Below are 17,135 nucleotides of genomic sequence, written 5' to 3'. Positions count from 1 at the left end.
AGCTTTTCTTCTACTGTTTAATCTTCACAGTACTTTTATGTGGATCTGTTATGTGTTTTCCCTATAGTCTGGCCTGACCCCCATCCACGTGGCAGCCTTTATGGGTCATGAGAACATTGTCCATTCACTGACGCATCACGGAGCATCACCCAACACCACCAACGTAGTGAGTGGATCATTCATACAGTGGTTTTTACATTTTAAGTATTTTTTTTCCAACTTGCATCGCTGCACATAAAAAGCTCCCACTGACATTCAGTCACTGTGTGTTTTTTCCAGCGGGGTGAGACCGCTCTCCACATGGCAGCCAGGGCGGGGCAGGCAGACGTCGTCCAGTACCTGCTCAAGAACGGCGCCAAGGTGGAGACCAAGTCCAAGGTCAGAGCACTGAGCCCCGTTATCCATCACTGTGTCAGGTGAAGAAATACAAAAACAAACGAAGATCAAATTCTGGGGCAAAATTGACTTTTTTTCCTTCTCTGCAGGACGACCAGACAGCGTTGCACATCTCCAGTCGACTGGGGAAAGTCGACATCGTCCAACAGCTGCTGCAGTGCGGCGCCTCTGCCAACGCCGCCACCACCTCAGGCTACACCCCCCTTCACCTGGCTGCCCGTGAAGGACACCAAGACGTTGCTGCCATGCTGCTGGATAATGGAGCCTCACTCTCCTCAGCAACTAAGGTAAGACTGGAGGAGGGTCCTTAGATGAGTGCAGAAGATAACTGAGATGAATATTTTCTCTTTATAATGATTTCCAGTGCCTTATATTTCCACTAGTGGGCGCTATTCTGTTTCCAGCAGACTCCTTGGAGCTTGTCTTGTGTTTATTAGCTGGAGTCTGTTGCTCCTGATAATTTCTCTCCTCTTAATAAAATCATTCATAGTCTCCTGTTATAGACCCATAACCTTCCTACAAATACCTGACACTGTTCAAACTATTGTGAATTTCTGTCACGTTGTGGATTAACATCATTTTTACAGCGTTCACATTCAGGTCAGAGGTAATATTAAAGTCATTTAAACCAGTGACTTTCACCCCAGGAGGGTTTTCTCATGCGTGCAGTCAACCATGGAAACATATTGTCATTTATTTCTGTCTAATTGCGCAGATTAAGGTCACAGGGACTTGTAGAGTCGACTTCATGTGCTCGGTTTGTGCACGTGTGATTTGTTGCTGGGGGCTGTCTCTCAAGGTGACCTCTGTCAGTGGAACAGATGAATGAAGGTTAAACCCTATGCTGCCATCTTTTGGGACGCCACCTGAGTCACCTGCCAAGGGAAATGATGTCATACCAACCTGGGAAGAAGGGAAATGGGGGATGAGAACTAGAATTTGACCCATTTTTTTATGTTTATGTAAAAAAAAATACATCAAAGAAGTAGGCTAATTTTAAAACATTTAAAAACCCGTCTTTCTATCCAGCAATCTGTCGTCTGTCCATCATTCACTGTGTAAACTGTAAGAGAAGGGAATGTGAACAGTGGCGAAAATGAGGCCAAGTGTTTCAGAGCGTGGAATGAGAATCTGTGGGAGTCTCACATTCCTGTGGACAATCTGACCTAATGTCTTTAAATATCTTCACGTACACACAAGATGGAAGCCAAGATTAACACGATCACATTGTACAACAGCCATTTATAGATTTGAAGAGTTTCTCAGGGTATTGCAAAGCTTTGACCAATAACCAGTCATCACGAATTTCATTGCTGTCGATGAAATGAATTCATTCTAAAAATCAAATGTAACTGGATTTAAACAAACCCAAACCTTTTTACACAAAGTTTAACTTCTTCTACAACAAATACTTTAGCTTGTGTCTGTTGATAAAATGAACATGTGTCATGTCAAAGGTTATTCAAACATTGTAGTTAAAGAAAATGGATGAAACAGGTTTTGTGAAAACACATTATTTGTCATTGCAGTTAAATTTCAAAGTTCATTACAACTAAGTGAAAAACGATTTCCTTATGAAGCAGATCCAACGAAAGCTGATACAGACCATCACAAATATTCACTTCCTGTTCTACCACCCGTCTCTAATCCTCCTCTCTATTCATTCATCTTTCTGCTGTCGTTCATTTTAGTGATGGATATTAATTTGTGTCCAACAGAAAGGGTTCAGTCCACTGCACGTGGCAGCAAAGTACGGCAAGATGGAGGTGGCCAGTCTCCTCCTGCAGAAGAGAGCTGCGCCTGATGCTGCTGGAAAGGTGAGATGTGGAGAGCTCACAACACATGTTAGTGTCAGGGAATAAATCCTGACCAACATATAAGGATGTTTTCAGATGTGCTGCTGCTGGAGGGGGGGGGGGGTCTTGAAAAGTAACAAGCAGCAAGGGGTCTTATTATTGATTATTGGCAATTGTATATAGAAAATAATCTAATCTAATAATTCAAACTGTCTGTGGCTTGCATATCGTGAGAACCGTTCATGTTGTCGGCTTCACACTTGACATGTGTGTTGTTAGGGCCCAAAGAAGTGTAATTTTGAATTTGGTGCAATTTGGACACATGATACATTCGGTATTGATAAACCTTTAATAAAACAGCGGCTGCTACTCATCAACAAAAGAGATATTGTAGATCACATCAGCCACTGATTCTCCACCTCTGGGTTCTGTGTACTGAGTGAGCTTCACTGAACTTTAATTAAACAGGTGAACAGCTTTGTGCAGCTGCAGCCTCAGGGTAATGTGGACTGAGTCCAGCAGCAGGTCTTTATTTGCCACGGCTCAAATGCTGCAGGTCACCTTTTACAATTTCGGAAAGAAAGTTGCAACCAGCAAATATCCCAGGCCAAACAGCCCATGGTTTAGAACGTGCACTAAACTAGTAATGTACAACAAAGCATAGAGCATGAACAAAGAATTTATACATCTGCAGTGTTGACCTCTCCTGAAGCTTTGTAAAGATCTGTCATTGAGCTGCAGACTGTAAACATTTCTGGAGAGTTAACAAATGGCCCAAATCAGGAAGTCATTCAGATAATGTGTCCATTTATCATCCTGCAAGTCTCTCGGTCGCCCGCTCTTATCCACCCTGTCTCTGAGAGAGTAAACAGGACCCTCTCTGAGAGGAATTCTCCGAGCTGCAGCTGGACACGGGGGCTGGTGGCGGTTGTGAGGATGGGGTGGCAGGTTGGGGACTGATCTCGGGACGACACCGCAAACAGATGCTCGTTCTTTTTTCTTAAAAAACCTCCTGGGCAGATTTGCTTTTTTATCGCCAAGATGACACACACTCCGTGTGCACCCTTGTACAAATGCGTTTATATCCACACACATATTGACACATTTACCAAGCACAGACCTACTGGCACTGACTACAATGTTCGCTGGTTGTGTGTGTGTCTGTGCCACCATCTGAGAGCATTTAACATAATGGCGGTCAGGTATGATAATGACGCTTCCACTCTGCTCGCTGGTGTCACGCTCAAATCGGTCCCATTGTAATCCTGAGTCTAAACTTAGAGCAAAACCAGGGCTCCTACTGCAGTTTAACTCTTTTGAAATGAGAAGAAAGACAAGAGACAAAGAAATGAAAAAACGTTTTGACCAAAAGCACGAGAGTTGTAATTGTAAGAGGTCAGAAGATTATCAGGACGTGTTCTGGGACACATGTTTTCTGAGTCATTTCAGTAAGTGGGACATTCCAGTGGCTCAGTGAGCATCCTGCTGACTCAGTGCTGGTTTCTGAGTGGGATATAAGTTGTGTATTGTGTGCATGAAATACTTTGGATGTAGCTCAGAGGCGTGAGGCTCCATCATCTAACTCTCAGCCCTATGTCCACCCGTGTTGTGAAAAAAGGAAGTTGAAAAGTACTTGCATATTGTAGATTTTCTTGTAGGGGGAAAGGAGTAGATGTAATTTAAGATTTTTCAATCAAGGCAATTGATATTTTTTGTCTAAAAGCCTATCAGACATGTTTTTATTATATGTCTGAAAACGTGTCTGCAGAGGACCTGTACACTGCTACTCCTGCTGCTGCTGCTGCTAAAAATATGCATTGAGTGTCTCCTCATCACTTTTTAATGAAAACCCTGAATCTCCCATTTTGGTGCTTTTGATTTTTTTTTATATAAAACAAGGGGAAACTCAACAAATGTCCCACAGCAGAGTCTGTTTACAAGGCTTGAACATTACAAGTGTGTATGTGGGAAAAAGCTGTAAAATGTCTTATGTGGGTCAAGAGTTGCCTTTGGGTTATTTAGGCTCTAGACTTTTGACAAAGAAGAAGAAAATATTAAAAAAGTGTTATTTTAGATGTTCATTTTAGGGCTGAGAAAATCCCACTTATTACTTGTTGAACTGAATAAAAGCTTTAAAAATACTTGACATTTTGGAGATGCACATCAAGGACACGCTCATCTCTCCCTTTGCTTCTTTTTCTGAATTCCAGCATTAAGTCTTTGCTCTTAACGGTCTCCTTTACCAAATAACTTCCATCAGTTTGATGTCCATCTCTCCTCATGCGTTTGTTTGCTTCTTACTCGTGTTTTTGCTTGTATGAGTCTGGCAATCTTCTAACTCCGTTTTGTGTTGCTTTCCTGCGTGTGGATGTGTCTCTGCATCTGTGTGTGTGTGTGTGTGTGTGTGTGTGTGTGTGTGTGTGTGTGTGTGTGTGTGTGTGTGTGTGTGTGTGTGTGTGTGTGTGTGTGTGTGTGGGTGTGTTGGTGTTTTAGAGTGGGCTAACTCCACTGCATGTAGCTGCTCACTACGATAATCAGAGAGTGGCGCTGCTGCTGTTGGATCAGGGAGCTTCCCCGCACGCTGCCGCCAAGGTATCCGCAAAAACACACATAAACACTCACACTAAAACCAACCCAGTGCCTCCTCCATTAACCATTAACAGTGTTTTTCCTGTGATGTGTGTGGAGATCTCATTCCTTCCCCTTCTCTCATTCCACCCTTTGTTGTTTATAACACAGTGAGTGTGTGTGTGGCTTTTTCTCTGAGCTCAGCAAACTTTTTGAAATATTATCTCCTTTACATTCAGCTACATTTCACGAGTATTCTCACAAAGCGGACGGACGGATGATGTTTTCTACGTGTCATAAATTACTCACTCGCCCAATTTTGTGAACTCTCTTCCAAAGCCATACATTTTGTGCGTTCCCAAAAAGAAAATACTAATATAGTAATACTGCTTTCATAATGTCTGACGCACACAATCACACGTCGTTGTGGTTCATCCCCTGTTCAGCTTTAGAAGTCACAGAATAAGTACGAGCAGGATGACAGGAGTAGAGACAAAACATGGTAGGAAATGCCCCTTTTTTCAAGACAGACATCTGGAAAGAGGAGACCAAAGATTGCAGCAGTAATTTGTCTTTGTGCTCGATCTTCCCCTTTCGTCACTGCCTCTGTTTCCTGCATGTTCTCTCTCTCTCTCTCTCTCTCTCTCTCTCTCTCCCTTCATCTTCATCTGTTTCTATTTATTACTTTTCTTTGCCTCCTTCCCTCCTACACTCTTACTCATTCCTCCCTGCCACCCTTTCTCTCAGTTTCCTCCTCTATAAATTGGTCTGCTGGGTGTAATTTAAGTGCATTTTGAAAATCAGGATCCATCCGTGTGGAGTAGAGGAGATGATCACGAGCATTTGCACGCACAGACGTAGCAGTGAATAATAATCAAGTTGCACAAAACATATCTACTCGTATATCTGAGCCAAGAGGATACTGAGGATATTATGACTCATGAAATTTGTCTCATTGATCCTAACAATCCAAGAGAGACAATTACGTTTCATAGATGGATGGTTTGAAAGTAATAGCTGTGTGTTTTTTAGTGCTCAATGCAAAGTGACAGTAGTGACACTGAGACTCACAATATATGACTCTCTTCTTTTTCGTACTAATCATTGACTTTCATTGAAGCTGAACCCACCTCTCTGTGAACCTCAGAGCTGCCCAGAGGGTTGAATAAAGCCCAGCTACAGCTCACACTCTCAATAGTTTCTTTTCATTTTCTGTCTCTTTATTTTTTAAATATATTTAGATGTTATAAAAACAACAATCTCTCCTGATCATTGTGTCCATCCTGTAGCTTTGTCCACACTTTAGACTATAACGTACGATGTGAATTCCATTTAGTTTCAGAATGGAATCAACTACATTATAGAGAAGAAAACACCTATTTTGTGCAGCACTGAGCATAACCACTGTTTCTCAGTAGAATGAAACAACACCCCCAAGCTCAATCCAACCTCCTGCGTATCTTTCACCTCCCTCAGAACGGCTACACTCCACTGCACATCGCTGCCAAAAAGAACCAAATGGACATCGGGACCACACTGCTGGAGTACGGCGCCGACACCAACGCCATGACGCGGCAAGGCATCAGTCCCATTCACCTGGCAGCGCAGGAGGGCAGCGTGGACCTGGTGTCCCTGCTGCTGACCAAGAACGCCAACGTCAACATGTGCAATAAGGTGAAATCGGCCAAAATGCTAAAATAAGCAAGCAGTGCATGCACCTAACCTGTATTCTGTGCTAGTATTTCTCTAATGACCTATTTCTGGAAGTAAATAAATCTTTAGTTTCATCATAAGGATCCTGAATTGTACCTGGTTACAATCAAATTAGTAGAAAAACAAGTGTCTTGGGAGTTTTAATAACATTTTTCAGCATCATTTTTCCTGAAGGATAACATGTGTCAGTGCTGTTATATGTTCCCACTGTAACAAATGTATTTACGTGTTCTCACGTGTTTTTGTGTGTCCTTCCTTCATGTACAGAGCGGACTTACACCACTTCACTTAGCAGCTCAGGAGGACAAGGTCAATGTTGCAGAAGTCCTTCTCAACCACGGGGCTGATGTCAACCCACAAACAAAGGTAATGCTTCACACACAGGCACACAAACACACACACACACACACACACACACACACACACACACACACACACACACACACACACACACACACACACACACACACACACACACACACAAGATAATCGTCTTTAATTTTCTTTTTGTGGTTGAGGTTTGAGGCATGACCTGTTTTGCTCTTTATTTTAACTGGAACTTTCTTTTCAATGTATTAATAGCAAATGGAAAAAATGTACTTGCACACATTCATCTGCTATCGTTTAAATAAAAAATTGATGCCTGGTGTTTGTGTCTTTACGGATGCAGCACACACTGCAGCAAACACACACACACGTGCACATGAGCTCATACACGATCTAATATTCAGTTTCATTCACTGATACACAAACACTCACAGGCCTCATAACACGCTGCTCACGTTCAAACACGTACTCGCTGAAGGTTGGGCTCACACAAGGTTATATTCTCTATGTGTGTGTGCGTGTATGTGTGTGTGTGTGTTTGTGTTTGTGCTGACAGGACAGTTGTTTACAGCAAACAGGTTATTCACTCGCTGATCTCCATTATCATTATGCACCACACACATTATTCAACAGGGACATGACATGTGATGTAGTTTGGACGTTATAAAGTTATATTTAGAATCAGATAGCATGCTGGGAAATATAAGATTAATTATTTTTCATGTATAAACTGTTTTTTCTCATAATAATAAATCTTATCTGTGACGTAAAAAGATGTCAGCTCGCATACGTAACCGTCTTTTCATCGAGTCGACCTCTCACGTCTGTGTCTGCTCCTCCTCTCCTCTCCTCCATGCAGATGGGTTACACTCCGCTGCACGTGGCTTGTCACTATGGCAACGCAAAGATGGCAAACTTCCTGCTGCAGAACCAAGCCAGAATCAATGGCAAAACCAAGGTAGACAAACACATGCTCATTCACCGACCTGTCAAACGCACCCTCTTGTGTAACTGTTTTTGTCTAGATCTTTGTTCCTCTCTAAAGCCGACTGTGTTCATGTGTCTCTGTGCAGAACGGATACTCGCCTCTACACCAGGCAGCTCAGCAGGGCCACACCCACATCATCAACCTGCTGCTTCAGCACGGGGCCTCGGCCAACGAGCTCACCGTGGTCAGTGCACAAACACACTGGCACACACACACACACACACACACACACACACACACCCTCCAACAGAGCCGGAGCTTGACGAATCACTGAATGCTCTTTTTGTTTTCCGTGCGCCTCCTCTGAATAACTCTCTTTCGGTGTGTCGCTGCTCAGAATGGGAACACTGCCCTCTCGGTCGCCCATCGACTCGGGTACATCTCTGTGGTGGACACTCTGAGGCCCATGACGGACGAAAACCTGACCACCATGGTGAGACACCGCTTTCCTGTCGATGGTTGAAGGTGTCACCAATACATTCCACACTAACTCCATTCTTGTGGATGTTTTATTTAACATGGACTTAGACTGAGAACGAGAGCCAGGTCAATACAATACATGTGACACTGAATTAATTAAACGTTTATCATTGAAAAGTATTAAATGTTTTAAGAAGTAATAATCCAGCATCATCAGTTTAGGTATTATTTTATACATTCTATACATTTTGCCTGTTTTACTACATACATATATTTACATATGTTATATTTTTGCATCATTTATTCATTTTCAGTATGTAAACATTTTATTTTTTTTCCATATGATTTCTCACCTTCCAGGCAGTTATAGATTTTTAAAGACACTTTAACTGTATAAGAATCATGGAATCTTCGTTAATTTCATCACTGTTAATGATTTGTCACTTTAAAATGTTTTGGCATTTTACCAGCACCGGTTGTTAATTTGCAATCAGAAGCAAGAAACAAGAAAAAATAGCTACTATGGATGATGTGCTTCAAAATGCAGCTTATGTGGAAATGTGAAGTTTTTGTCACTACTGGACTGAAACCAGTAAATGCTCCAGTGTTCAGTGGCTGGTTTGAGCTGAATTGTGTGAGCGACTCTTTGCCCAAAACTTGGCCAGTCAGGCAGCAGCAAACTGGAGGTTGAGTCAGTGTGTGAATCCTGCGAAATCAGCCAGCAAGTCAATCAGTCAGCCACCATGTGTCACGTGTGTGAAGTCCTGATGAAGAGAGAGAGAGAGAGAGAGAGAGAGAGAGAGAGAGAGAGAGAGAGAGAGAGAGAGGGCTTAGATTGGAGCTTAAGGTTTCTCCTCTAATAGCTCAGGTCACTAACAGCGATCGGATCAACACACGTGTCTGTGAGGAAGGGGGGGGGGAGTGGTAAAGAAAGCGTGGCAGTAGTATGATGAAGTGGTGACAGGCGTGTGAGGGGGGGACAGTGGGTGAGGAGATGGGAGGTCACTGAGGATACTGCACAATCAGCAGCAAAGTGTATTAGTCATAACTGTCTCTATCGATAGGGATGAAAGTAAAAGATCAAGGTCGTTTCCGTGCCCGTGTGTGTGAGTGATGTATTATTCACTGTGCAGAGGCCTCGTTGTTTCATTCCTCTGTTGGACCTGTTCCTGCTCAGCTGTGTGGGGTCATGTGGCCTTCAAACACCTATTATTACTTTTTAATGGGACAGGAGCCACAACTAGGATTCAGCTAAATGTTCAGGAAACACACGTGAAGGTCACACTTCACACAAGATGGAATGTAACTGCTGACGTTGTCCTCAATTGACGCAGTTGTCTCTGAAACATTGACTCGTTTTCAGGGGATGTGATATTGTCAGACCTTCTAGATGTGATCCCTGATTTTGGTTTGGATGAAAGCGAAATGAATAACTGTATAGTGATTTAAAACATCAAAGGTGTACTGGTAGGACGTTTGAGGATGTTTGGCCACTTTAACAATACAGCAAGAATAATTTCAAGTGGAGCGCAACTTGTTTATTGATTGGTAGATAAAATCAGTGGACATGAGCCTTTATATATATATATAGGTATCAATGTTTATGTTTGCCGATATGAAAACTTTTATTATATTATTACATTTTACGTAACAAATGTATTTTATTCCCTAATATTTGCATTGGCATCAGCCCCCAAAAATCCATATTGTTCTGGCTCTAATTTCAAGGTTCAGGTTGAAAATGTCAACGAGTAAATATACAGGAAACAGGCAAAACACTGCATCATGTGACAATCTGAAATGATAATTTTATATTATAATAAATAATATTATTTGAAAAACATATTACAGCTTTGTAACTTTGGGGTTTCTATTTGAACTGGCTCAGACTGTTAGGGATTAGTTTGGAATATATACATTTATTTTATTAAAAAAAACTGAAATGTCCATCTCTCTGTCATCATATTTACAGAGTGCATCAGAAAAACACAAGATCAATGTTCCAGAGACCATGAACGAGTTCCTCGACATGTCAGACGATGAAGGTACGTAGAGAAACGCTAAAACTTCTCTTTATCTTGCTCATCTTCAACAATTAGCTGCTAAGATTTCATTAATTTTTACTGGTTTTGCCATTTTCGTTAACGTGTGCATGTTTCACTGTATGTGCGTCACAGTTCGGGCCAATGTGCCAGAGATTCTCAAAGAGGAATCTTACTCTGATGTTGACGAAGGTATTTGTCGACAGTCTGACTCCAGCGCTCTGTAGTTAGTTTGTTTTCCTCTAACGTGAGACGCTTCAGCAGAACTAACAACCTGCCTTTGTTGAAGAGCTAACATCGAGCTTTGCTTCTCATAGACTCTGCAGCCTAATCAGAGCTCACTCACCCAACGTTGGTTTGTCGGTTTTGTTATTTTGCTGTTATTTTGGGGTTGGAAAGAGCTGGAGATATTCTATTTGTGTTTTGTTTGTTTTTGTTTTATTTGCTGTAATTCCAGCCTCCTCCCAAGTCTCAGCTACTTCCATTTTGTCCAAGAAATCCATCAGCAAACTTTGAGCAGTTATTTTTTCAAGCTGTTTTATCCTTGAATCTGGTCTTGGTTTTTTTCCTGGCAGCTTTGAGTGTCTGTTTCCGATCATTAACTGACACTGCTGATGTTATTTTCACTGCTACTTAAGAAAAACAGATTTGTTATTTTTAACCACATGCACATCAGAAGTCTCATTCTGCTCTTTATCAAAGAAACTTTGTTCAGTCTCGTCCTGACTCCAACCCTGCAATGAAGGAGTTCCTGCAAGAAAATCAAAATTAGGCCGACGTGACTCCCTTCATAATTCACGTAATAGACTATAAGGAGACCTGCATATAATCAACAAATGATCATGTCCTATTGTATGTAAACTAGCATTAATAGCATTATTTATATCAGTGTATGTAGAATATCTGCTGTAGAACTACAGAGCCAAACAGCACTGTGGAGCTTGTGGTGCAAGCGTCACAGTTTCAGGCTGCTGTCCTTTGTTTTGGAACCACACAGAGCCGATGGGTCTGCAAAATTGATGAGCTTGTTCATAGACTGTCGCTTAGGGGACGCACGGGAGGGGGGGGTGTGGAGTTTCTATGTCAGGCGATACAGCCAGACTCAACAAGTTACACACACACACACACACATATCAAGTGTGTGCCCCAGCTACGTGATAAAGATCCTCAATGCTTTATGGATGATTCAGTGTATCATTGTTTCTCAACAAGAATTCCTTTAAAAATAATTCATGAGTACTGTATTTGTGATGTGTGGCCAGAACCAGACTGACTTCTGTTTGCTGCTGCATTCACGCCTGCACTTCTTCATCATCGCTGTGTGTGTGAGTGTGTGTGTGTGTGTGAGAGAGAGAGAGAGAAAGTGGCAGTAAATAGTTTCCACATCTCCGTTTAATCCTATATGGTGGAGGTCAATCCTATTAGGCTGCAAATTGAAGTGACTCAATCTGAGTGTGTGTGTGTGTGTGTGTGTGTGTGTGTGTGTGTGTGTGTGTGTGTGTGTGTGTGTGTGTGTGTGTGTGTGTGTGTGTGTGTGTGCGCGCGCCATCACACGCTCACCCCTTGCTTTCTATAGACTACTATACACCACCTTAAGTAACACCTCAACTCCTGGTTGTCCTCTAAACCGTCATCCCACTGTAGAGTATATCTCCATAATCCCTGTAGCACTGGACTCACTGGTGCTATGTTCTCTATAGTGTTTTATATACTGTATATATATATATATATATATATATATATAGTGTTCTGTATACTGCAGGTTCTGTAACTGTCGAACACCTCTTGCATAATTGTTCTTAATGTCAGACTTGTGCAACTTTTACTCCTTGTTTGTGCAACGTGTGGAAGGAAGAGCTGAGCAGGGAGATGTTGCTCAATCCTTTTTTTTTTTTAAGTTGACAAAGTGATGAATGAAGTGAATATTTGAAGCTTCACTCCCAGTTTGACATGAAGCCAAACTCCCTCAAGTAACTTATTTGATATTTTTCTCCGTCACTGTCTCCTCCACCGAGGCTTCCCGTGCATTTGCTCCAACCCTGTGTCAGCTGACTGTGCTCAGCCTCTGGTGACGCCGCTCAGCCCGCAGTGTGTTGTCGCTGCTGCTTGTTGAGCTGCAGGGACGCACCGACGCTTCCTCCCAGTAAATCCAATAAGACGGGCTTTTTTTTTTTTTTTTTGTCGTGACCCCGCCTGCAGGAGAATTAACCGATAGCGATGTCAGATGGTTTCTGTTGCTGCTCAACTCCGATGCGTTGCCTCATTTTTTGCTGCAGAGAAAACTTGAGTGGAAGTTGAGTTGTGTGTGTTTTGCGCAGAGGAGGCGGCAGAGATGTGCGCACCAGCAACAAAGGCGCAACTTGGTGTGAGTGGAGCGAAGTGCGTGGGGTGAAAGGAGGGCAACTTTTTTTCCATCAGCAGCACAGACACTGGAGGGACTATAGAAACAGACTGGATTCTCTCTGTGTGGAGGTTTTACACGAGAAATAAACTCAGGGATATAAAGAAGAATAGTGACCAGTGAAAATGGCAGAACTGGACAAAGGTAAGTTTTTTGGCCAAGAGGAGTTTGGTCTTTTTGAGAGGCTGATTTATTATTCAGGTGAACTGGTGGGAGGAGAAATTTGATCTCCCAAAATGTTTCACTTTTATAGTTGTTACTTCTCTATGTGGATAAAGATGGATCGAAGTTAACACACACTTTATATTTCTCGTGTTATTTAGTTGTTTATTGTTTCTCGAGGAAAAATCATAGTGTGCGTCAATACAGTGACTTTTAACATTTTTAACAAATTGTACAATGGGTGTGCGCGTGTAATTGTGTTCATGTGTGTGCGTGGGTTGTGTGTCTACGTTTGCGTGCGTGTACGTGCGTTTGCGTGCGTGTGTGGTGTATGAGGGCAGCAGGGAGCTAAATGTTTTCCAGTTTTGTCAAGTCAGACAGAAACCACTAGAGAGACGGGAAGTTAATCGATCGATTTTTAACACAACAATAAAAGCAGAGCGTATCTTAGAAATCCGCAAAATGTCATCATGACGGTTTCCTTCTTCTGGAGTTGATACATGGATGGTGAGTCTCCATATGAGACCATGGTGACACAGTGTGTTGTTCGGTGTCAGTGTTGGGAAAAGAGTTCACAGAGGTCAACAAACTTAGGAAACAATACAACAACTGTGCAGATGTAACAGTTTCTAAAGAAATTGTCACTTTATTTGCACATCTAAAAACATAGACATTTCTTCTTTGTGACCGCAATCGTCATCACTCTTTCAATTATATAGATAGATAGATAGATAGATAGATAGATAGATTGATAGATAGATATTACTTCATTGATCCCAAGAGAAATGTATGTTTAATCAAGATGCATTTATTCAAGATTCAAAGATTGCTGCAGTGAGACAGATGAATGAGTGATTGTCTAAATAAGTAGAAAACCCTTTAGATAAAATGGGAAACCAACTAGTATTTCCTTCCTTCCACTTCATTTATTTTCATCATCAGTGTCCAGTTGCCCTGCTGTAAACCGCTGAGAGTTGATTTGATGACTTTAGTCTGAATAGTAGCTGTTGGCTGTTTTATTGGTTGGTGGCTGAGCTTGAACGAGCAGAAGCCTGCTGGTTTTATTTTGAAAGGTGTCACCGGAAGCCCTCCCGCAGTGTGACGGTGTGTTGGTAGTGCGGCAGAGTTGGAGGTGGGGGGGAGGGGCTGCGGTGAAGGAGCGGACTGTTGCAGGACGGATCCGGACATGAGGGAGAAGGAGAAGCGCTGTGGCCGCTCCGCCGGCTTCATAGACCGGCGTGTCATCGTCCACCGGTCCGCCGATCGAGGTGCGGTGCGGCCGGGCTCTGTGTGTAGATTCTCCGGGTGTTGTGCTGGGGCTCCGGTGGCTGTGGGACCTCCGGCTGTGTCCGAGGGTGATGTGACTGCAGCTGCGTTGTGTTTTACAGGAGCGATGCACATCTGCAGAGCACCGGCTCTGCTGCTGCAGCCTCCGGTGGCACCTCGCTCCTGAACCACTGCTGTCTCACCTCGTGACACAGTCGTGCACAGGTGCTGCTGTGTGTGGTGGTGGTGGTTGTTGTTGTTGTGTGTTGTTGTTGTTGTTGCTGTGTGTTGTTGTTGTTGTTGTTGTTGTTGTGTCGCTGACAAAGAGACCAGATGAAAAGTTGCAGTGGGCTCTGCAGTGAGGCAGCCTGTGTTTGGCTCAGCGTCACACTGCTGCTGATCAGTTATCCCAGGGCCTCCTCTAAGTGATGAGATGAGGGCTGGTGTTTCTCTGCTGTGGTGCAGCATCGCCTCTCTGCTCCGGTTTGTTGTTCCTATTTTTGTGGTCAACCGGAGGATCTCATGATTTTATGCCTCCACCAGGTGAGGATGCGATGACCGGGGACACGGACAAATACCTGCGGCCTCAGGACCTCAAAGAGCTGGGGGACGACTCCCTCCCCCAGGAGGGGTACATGGGTTTCAGCATAGGAGCCCGCTCCGCCAGGTAGGCACCTGCCCTTTCTATTACAGACATATAAACACTGATGTACTCAGGTGCTGTCAACCACATTATGTTCAACTGAAGCATCACGTTGGCAATTGATGCTGTGGCTGTTTACCCGTAGATTTATAATACCATACCTGATATGGTGGGCCATTTGCCAGATTTGACTGTATATGTTGGACTGGTCCAGATGATACGATACTGGCCAGTCCCTTCAGCATTCACACAAGTGCACACACAAACACACAATAATGGAATTCGCTGCAGAAAGCAGCTGGAAAGTTGCCATCGAATGATTCAACCTGACAAAATGATTCAGCGTTTTGTGTGTCCTCATTCAAACCCCGTGCAAAGATTACAAACGTTCCATGGAAGGTGTAACTTTGAACTTTGATAGTGAAGGTGTAACTTTGAACTTTGATAACTCTGAACTCTGAGATCCAGCCCAGCTCGGGCCTAAGTACAGTTTCAACAGTGGAAAGCTGGCAGGCGCCGGTGAAAACACATCAGCGACGCGGTGGCGTGCGGCCCCACAGTGTTGCTGTAGCCACACTGACAGATGGCAGATGCTCTGTGATGGTCGGATTGATAAAAACAACCAGGCCAACTGTGAGAGGAAGCTGCCGTCGTCAGCAGGGCCACAGCAAACAAGGGAAACGCTGAATTAAACCCAGAGATTCCATGTAAACAAGCCTGGTTGATGAGGCTCTTGGATAAATATCGGAAAGAGTTATGATAGAATTCGCGAACGTAATTACGTGGAAAGTTCATTAGTTTGAATGGTGAGAAAGTACATTGGGTTTTGTAACGATTACTCTTGTGGTACTTACTCGAATCCGCTATTACAGATATGAAAATTGTTTCTATTATTATTTTTACTGTTTCAGATTAAGCAGAAATAGATTTTGAAATTCTCGACAGGTGTCTTTGCAGGGGTGTGAATGTAATGCTGTGAAAAAATATGAAATCGTTGATTGACCGATGAATGCCTGATGCTGAGCGACTTATTTTACTTTCCTTAGCTTTCTGTTTATGACATCGACATTGCATGGTTTGATTTTTCCCTGGGCTGCAAACACACAAACACACTCATGTAAACCTCAGGAACACATGCAGCCTATAGTCGTAGCTGGCGACCATGCAAAGGCACAGCATCAATGTCATATGGGGGAAAGAAGAAAGCCACATCATGCTTGAATGTCTGCAAAATGCTTTGCTTTTCACTCTTCTATTTTATTCTTTTCCTTGTTTTTTACCCCCCCTGCGCCCCGTACCTCATTCTAGCCCTAGAATCAGGTAAGAAAAGAGTAGTGGTCGTAGTAGTTGTAGGCAACATTACCTGTGAATGGTGTCCCTCCCTTGTGACCCCCTGATCTACTGTTTAACTCCCTACATCCATAAAAAAACCTCTAATCCAAACCACCAGTCATCCATCCTACATTGGCGTCATCCACTTTCGCTGTTCCTCTCTGTGTGTGTGTGTGTGTGTGTGTGTGTGTGTGGTAGCAGATTCATCACTCTGTTGCTGTCTCGTGTGTTTTATTCTGAAATCATCATTCCATGTTAGCTCATCACCCAACACCTTTAAGTCATCGCATCATAAAAAATGTGTTTTCTGCTGCAAGTGTGGAAAAGAGACAATGTTGTTGGAAGCACTTGTGTGTTGTGCACACGTTTTCTTCAGTTTGAGTTGTGCGGACTAATCGCTTCACTTGTTAACGTGGCTTGTTCTTAAGGTGGCACTTCATTTTAGTTTTTTTTATTGTGTCGCCCAGTGTAACTTCCAGGGATTAAAAAAATCAGTTTATTCATAATCCATCTTTTTTATCCACCATGTTTACTAATGGATGGATAAACTAATTGTAAGTCGCTTTGGATAAAAGCGTCCGCCAAATGACATGTAATGTAATGTTTACATGCCAGTAATTGGAGATGTCCCAGTTATTCTGGATTTAAACGGTTTGCAGAGATGGAAAATAATATAAATCGCCCCCATGCATCGAAGAAAGACTCGGCCACACACACACACACACACACACACACACACACAGTCTCATGGATGCACAATGACTCAGACAGACACAGGTACCCCGCCCCCCCCTAGAAAAATATAGTCGAGATGAGAAAGACGAAAACAAGTGGTTTAGAAAATTGGAACAGCAAGTCATGTTGGAGAGGTGTGGAAAGGGGAGGGAAGGTGACAAGCAAAGATTGGATGAGCGGAAAGAGGTGGTGGTGACAAAGCATGGGGGGGGGGAGGTCTTCCATGGAGTTAATTGCAGCGTAATCGAGAAAATTGACTCTGAAATGGGGACGAGATGATGGGACAGCGTCGTAAAGATGAGCGGTGGTGGGCGAAAGGGAGAAAGAGACGACAGACAGCGAAGAG

General features: G+C 43.1%; 1 protein-coding gene across 32 annotated transcripts in view; it reads left to right on the top strand.

Annotated features, from left to right (window-relative positions):
* The window catches only part of ank3a (ankyrin 3a), a 118,126-nt gene that overhangs the window by 69,547 nt on the left and 31,444 nt on the right, over positions 1 to 17,135 (top strand). For 20 of the 32 annotated variants that reach the window (XR_004616337.1, XM_034609260.1, XM_034609255.1 and 17 more), the window contains 13 exons: positions 68 to 166; positions 280 to 378; positions 486 to 683; positions 2,115 to 2,213; positions 4,686 to 4,784; positions 6,237 to 6,434; positions 6,741 to 6,839; positions 7,660 to 7,758; positions 7,874 to 7,972; positions 8,126 to 8,221; positions 10,181 to 10,253; positions 14,623 to 14,746; positions 16,031 to 16,042. Coding sequence is in view for 31 of the 32 variants with exons in the window: in XM_034609260.1 (XP_034465151.1) it covers positions 68 to 166; positions 280 to 378; positions 486 to 683; positions 2,115 to 2,213; positions 4,686 to 4,784; positions 6,237 to 6,434; positions 6,741 to 6,839; positions 7,660 to 7,758; positions 7,874 to 7,972; positions 8,126 to 8,221; positions 10,181 to 10,253; positions 14,623 to 14,746; positions 16,031 to 16,042 (1,394 nt within the window). In the remaining variant the exon portion in view is untranslated. Of the gene's footprint in view, positions 1 to 67; positions 167 to 279; positions 379 to 485; positions 684 to 2,114; positions 2,214 to 4,685; positions 4,785 to 6,236; positions 6,435 to 6,740; positions 6,840 to 7,659; positions 7,759 to 7,873; positions 7,973 to 8,125; positions 8,222 to 10,180; positions 10,254 to 12,454; positions 12,796 to 13,921; positions 14,082 to 14,622; positions 14,747 to 16,030; positions 16,043 to 17,135 lie in introns of those variants that run through there. The other 12 variants (XM_034609254.1, XM_034609257.1, XM_034609273.1 and 9 more) reach the window with 5 other exon arrangements.

The sequence above is a fragment of the Hippoglossus hippoglossus genome, chromosome 15, assembly GCF_009819705.1.
Source record: "Hippoglossus hippoglossus isolate fHipHip1 chromosome 15, fHipHip1.pri, whole genome shotgun sequence".
In the NCBI taxonomy this organism is placed as follows: Eukaryota; Metazoa; Chordata; class Actinopteri; order Pleuronectiformes; family Pleuronectidae; genus Hippoglossus; species Hippoglossus hippoglossus.
Note: the sequence above shows the minus strand (reverse complement) of the source record. Positions and strands in the feature narration are given on the sequence as shown.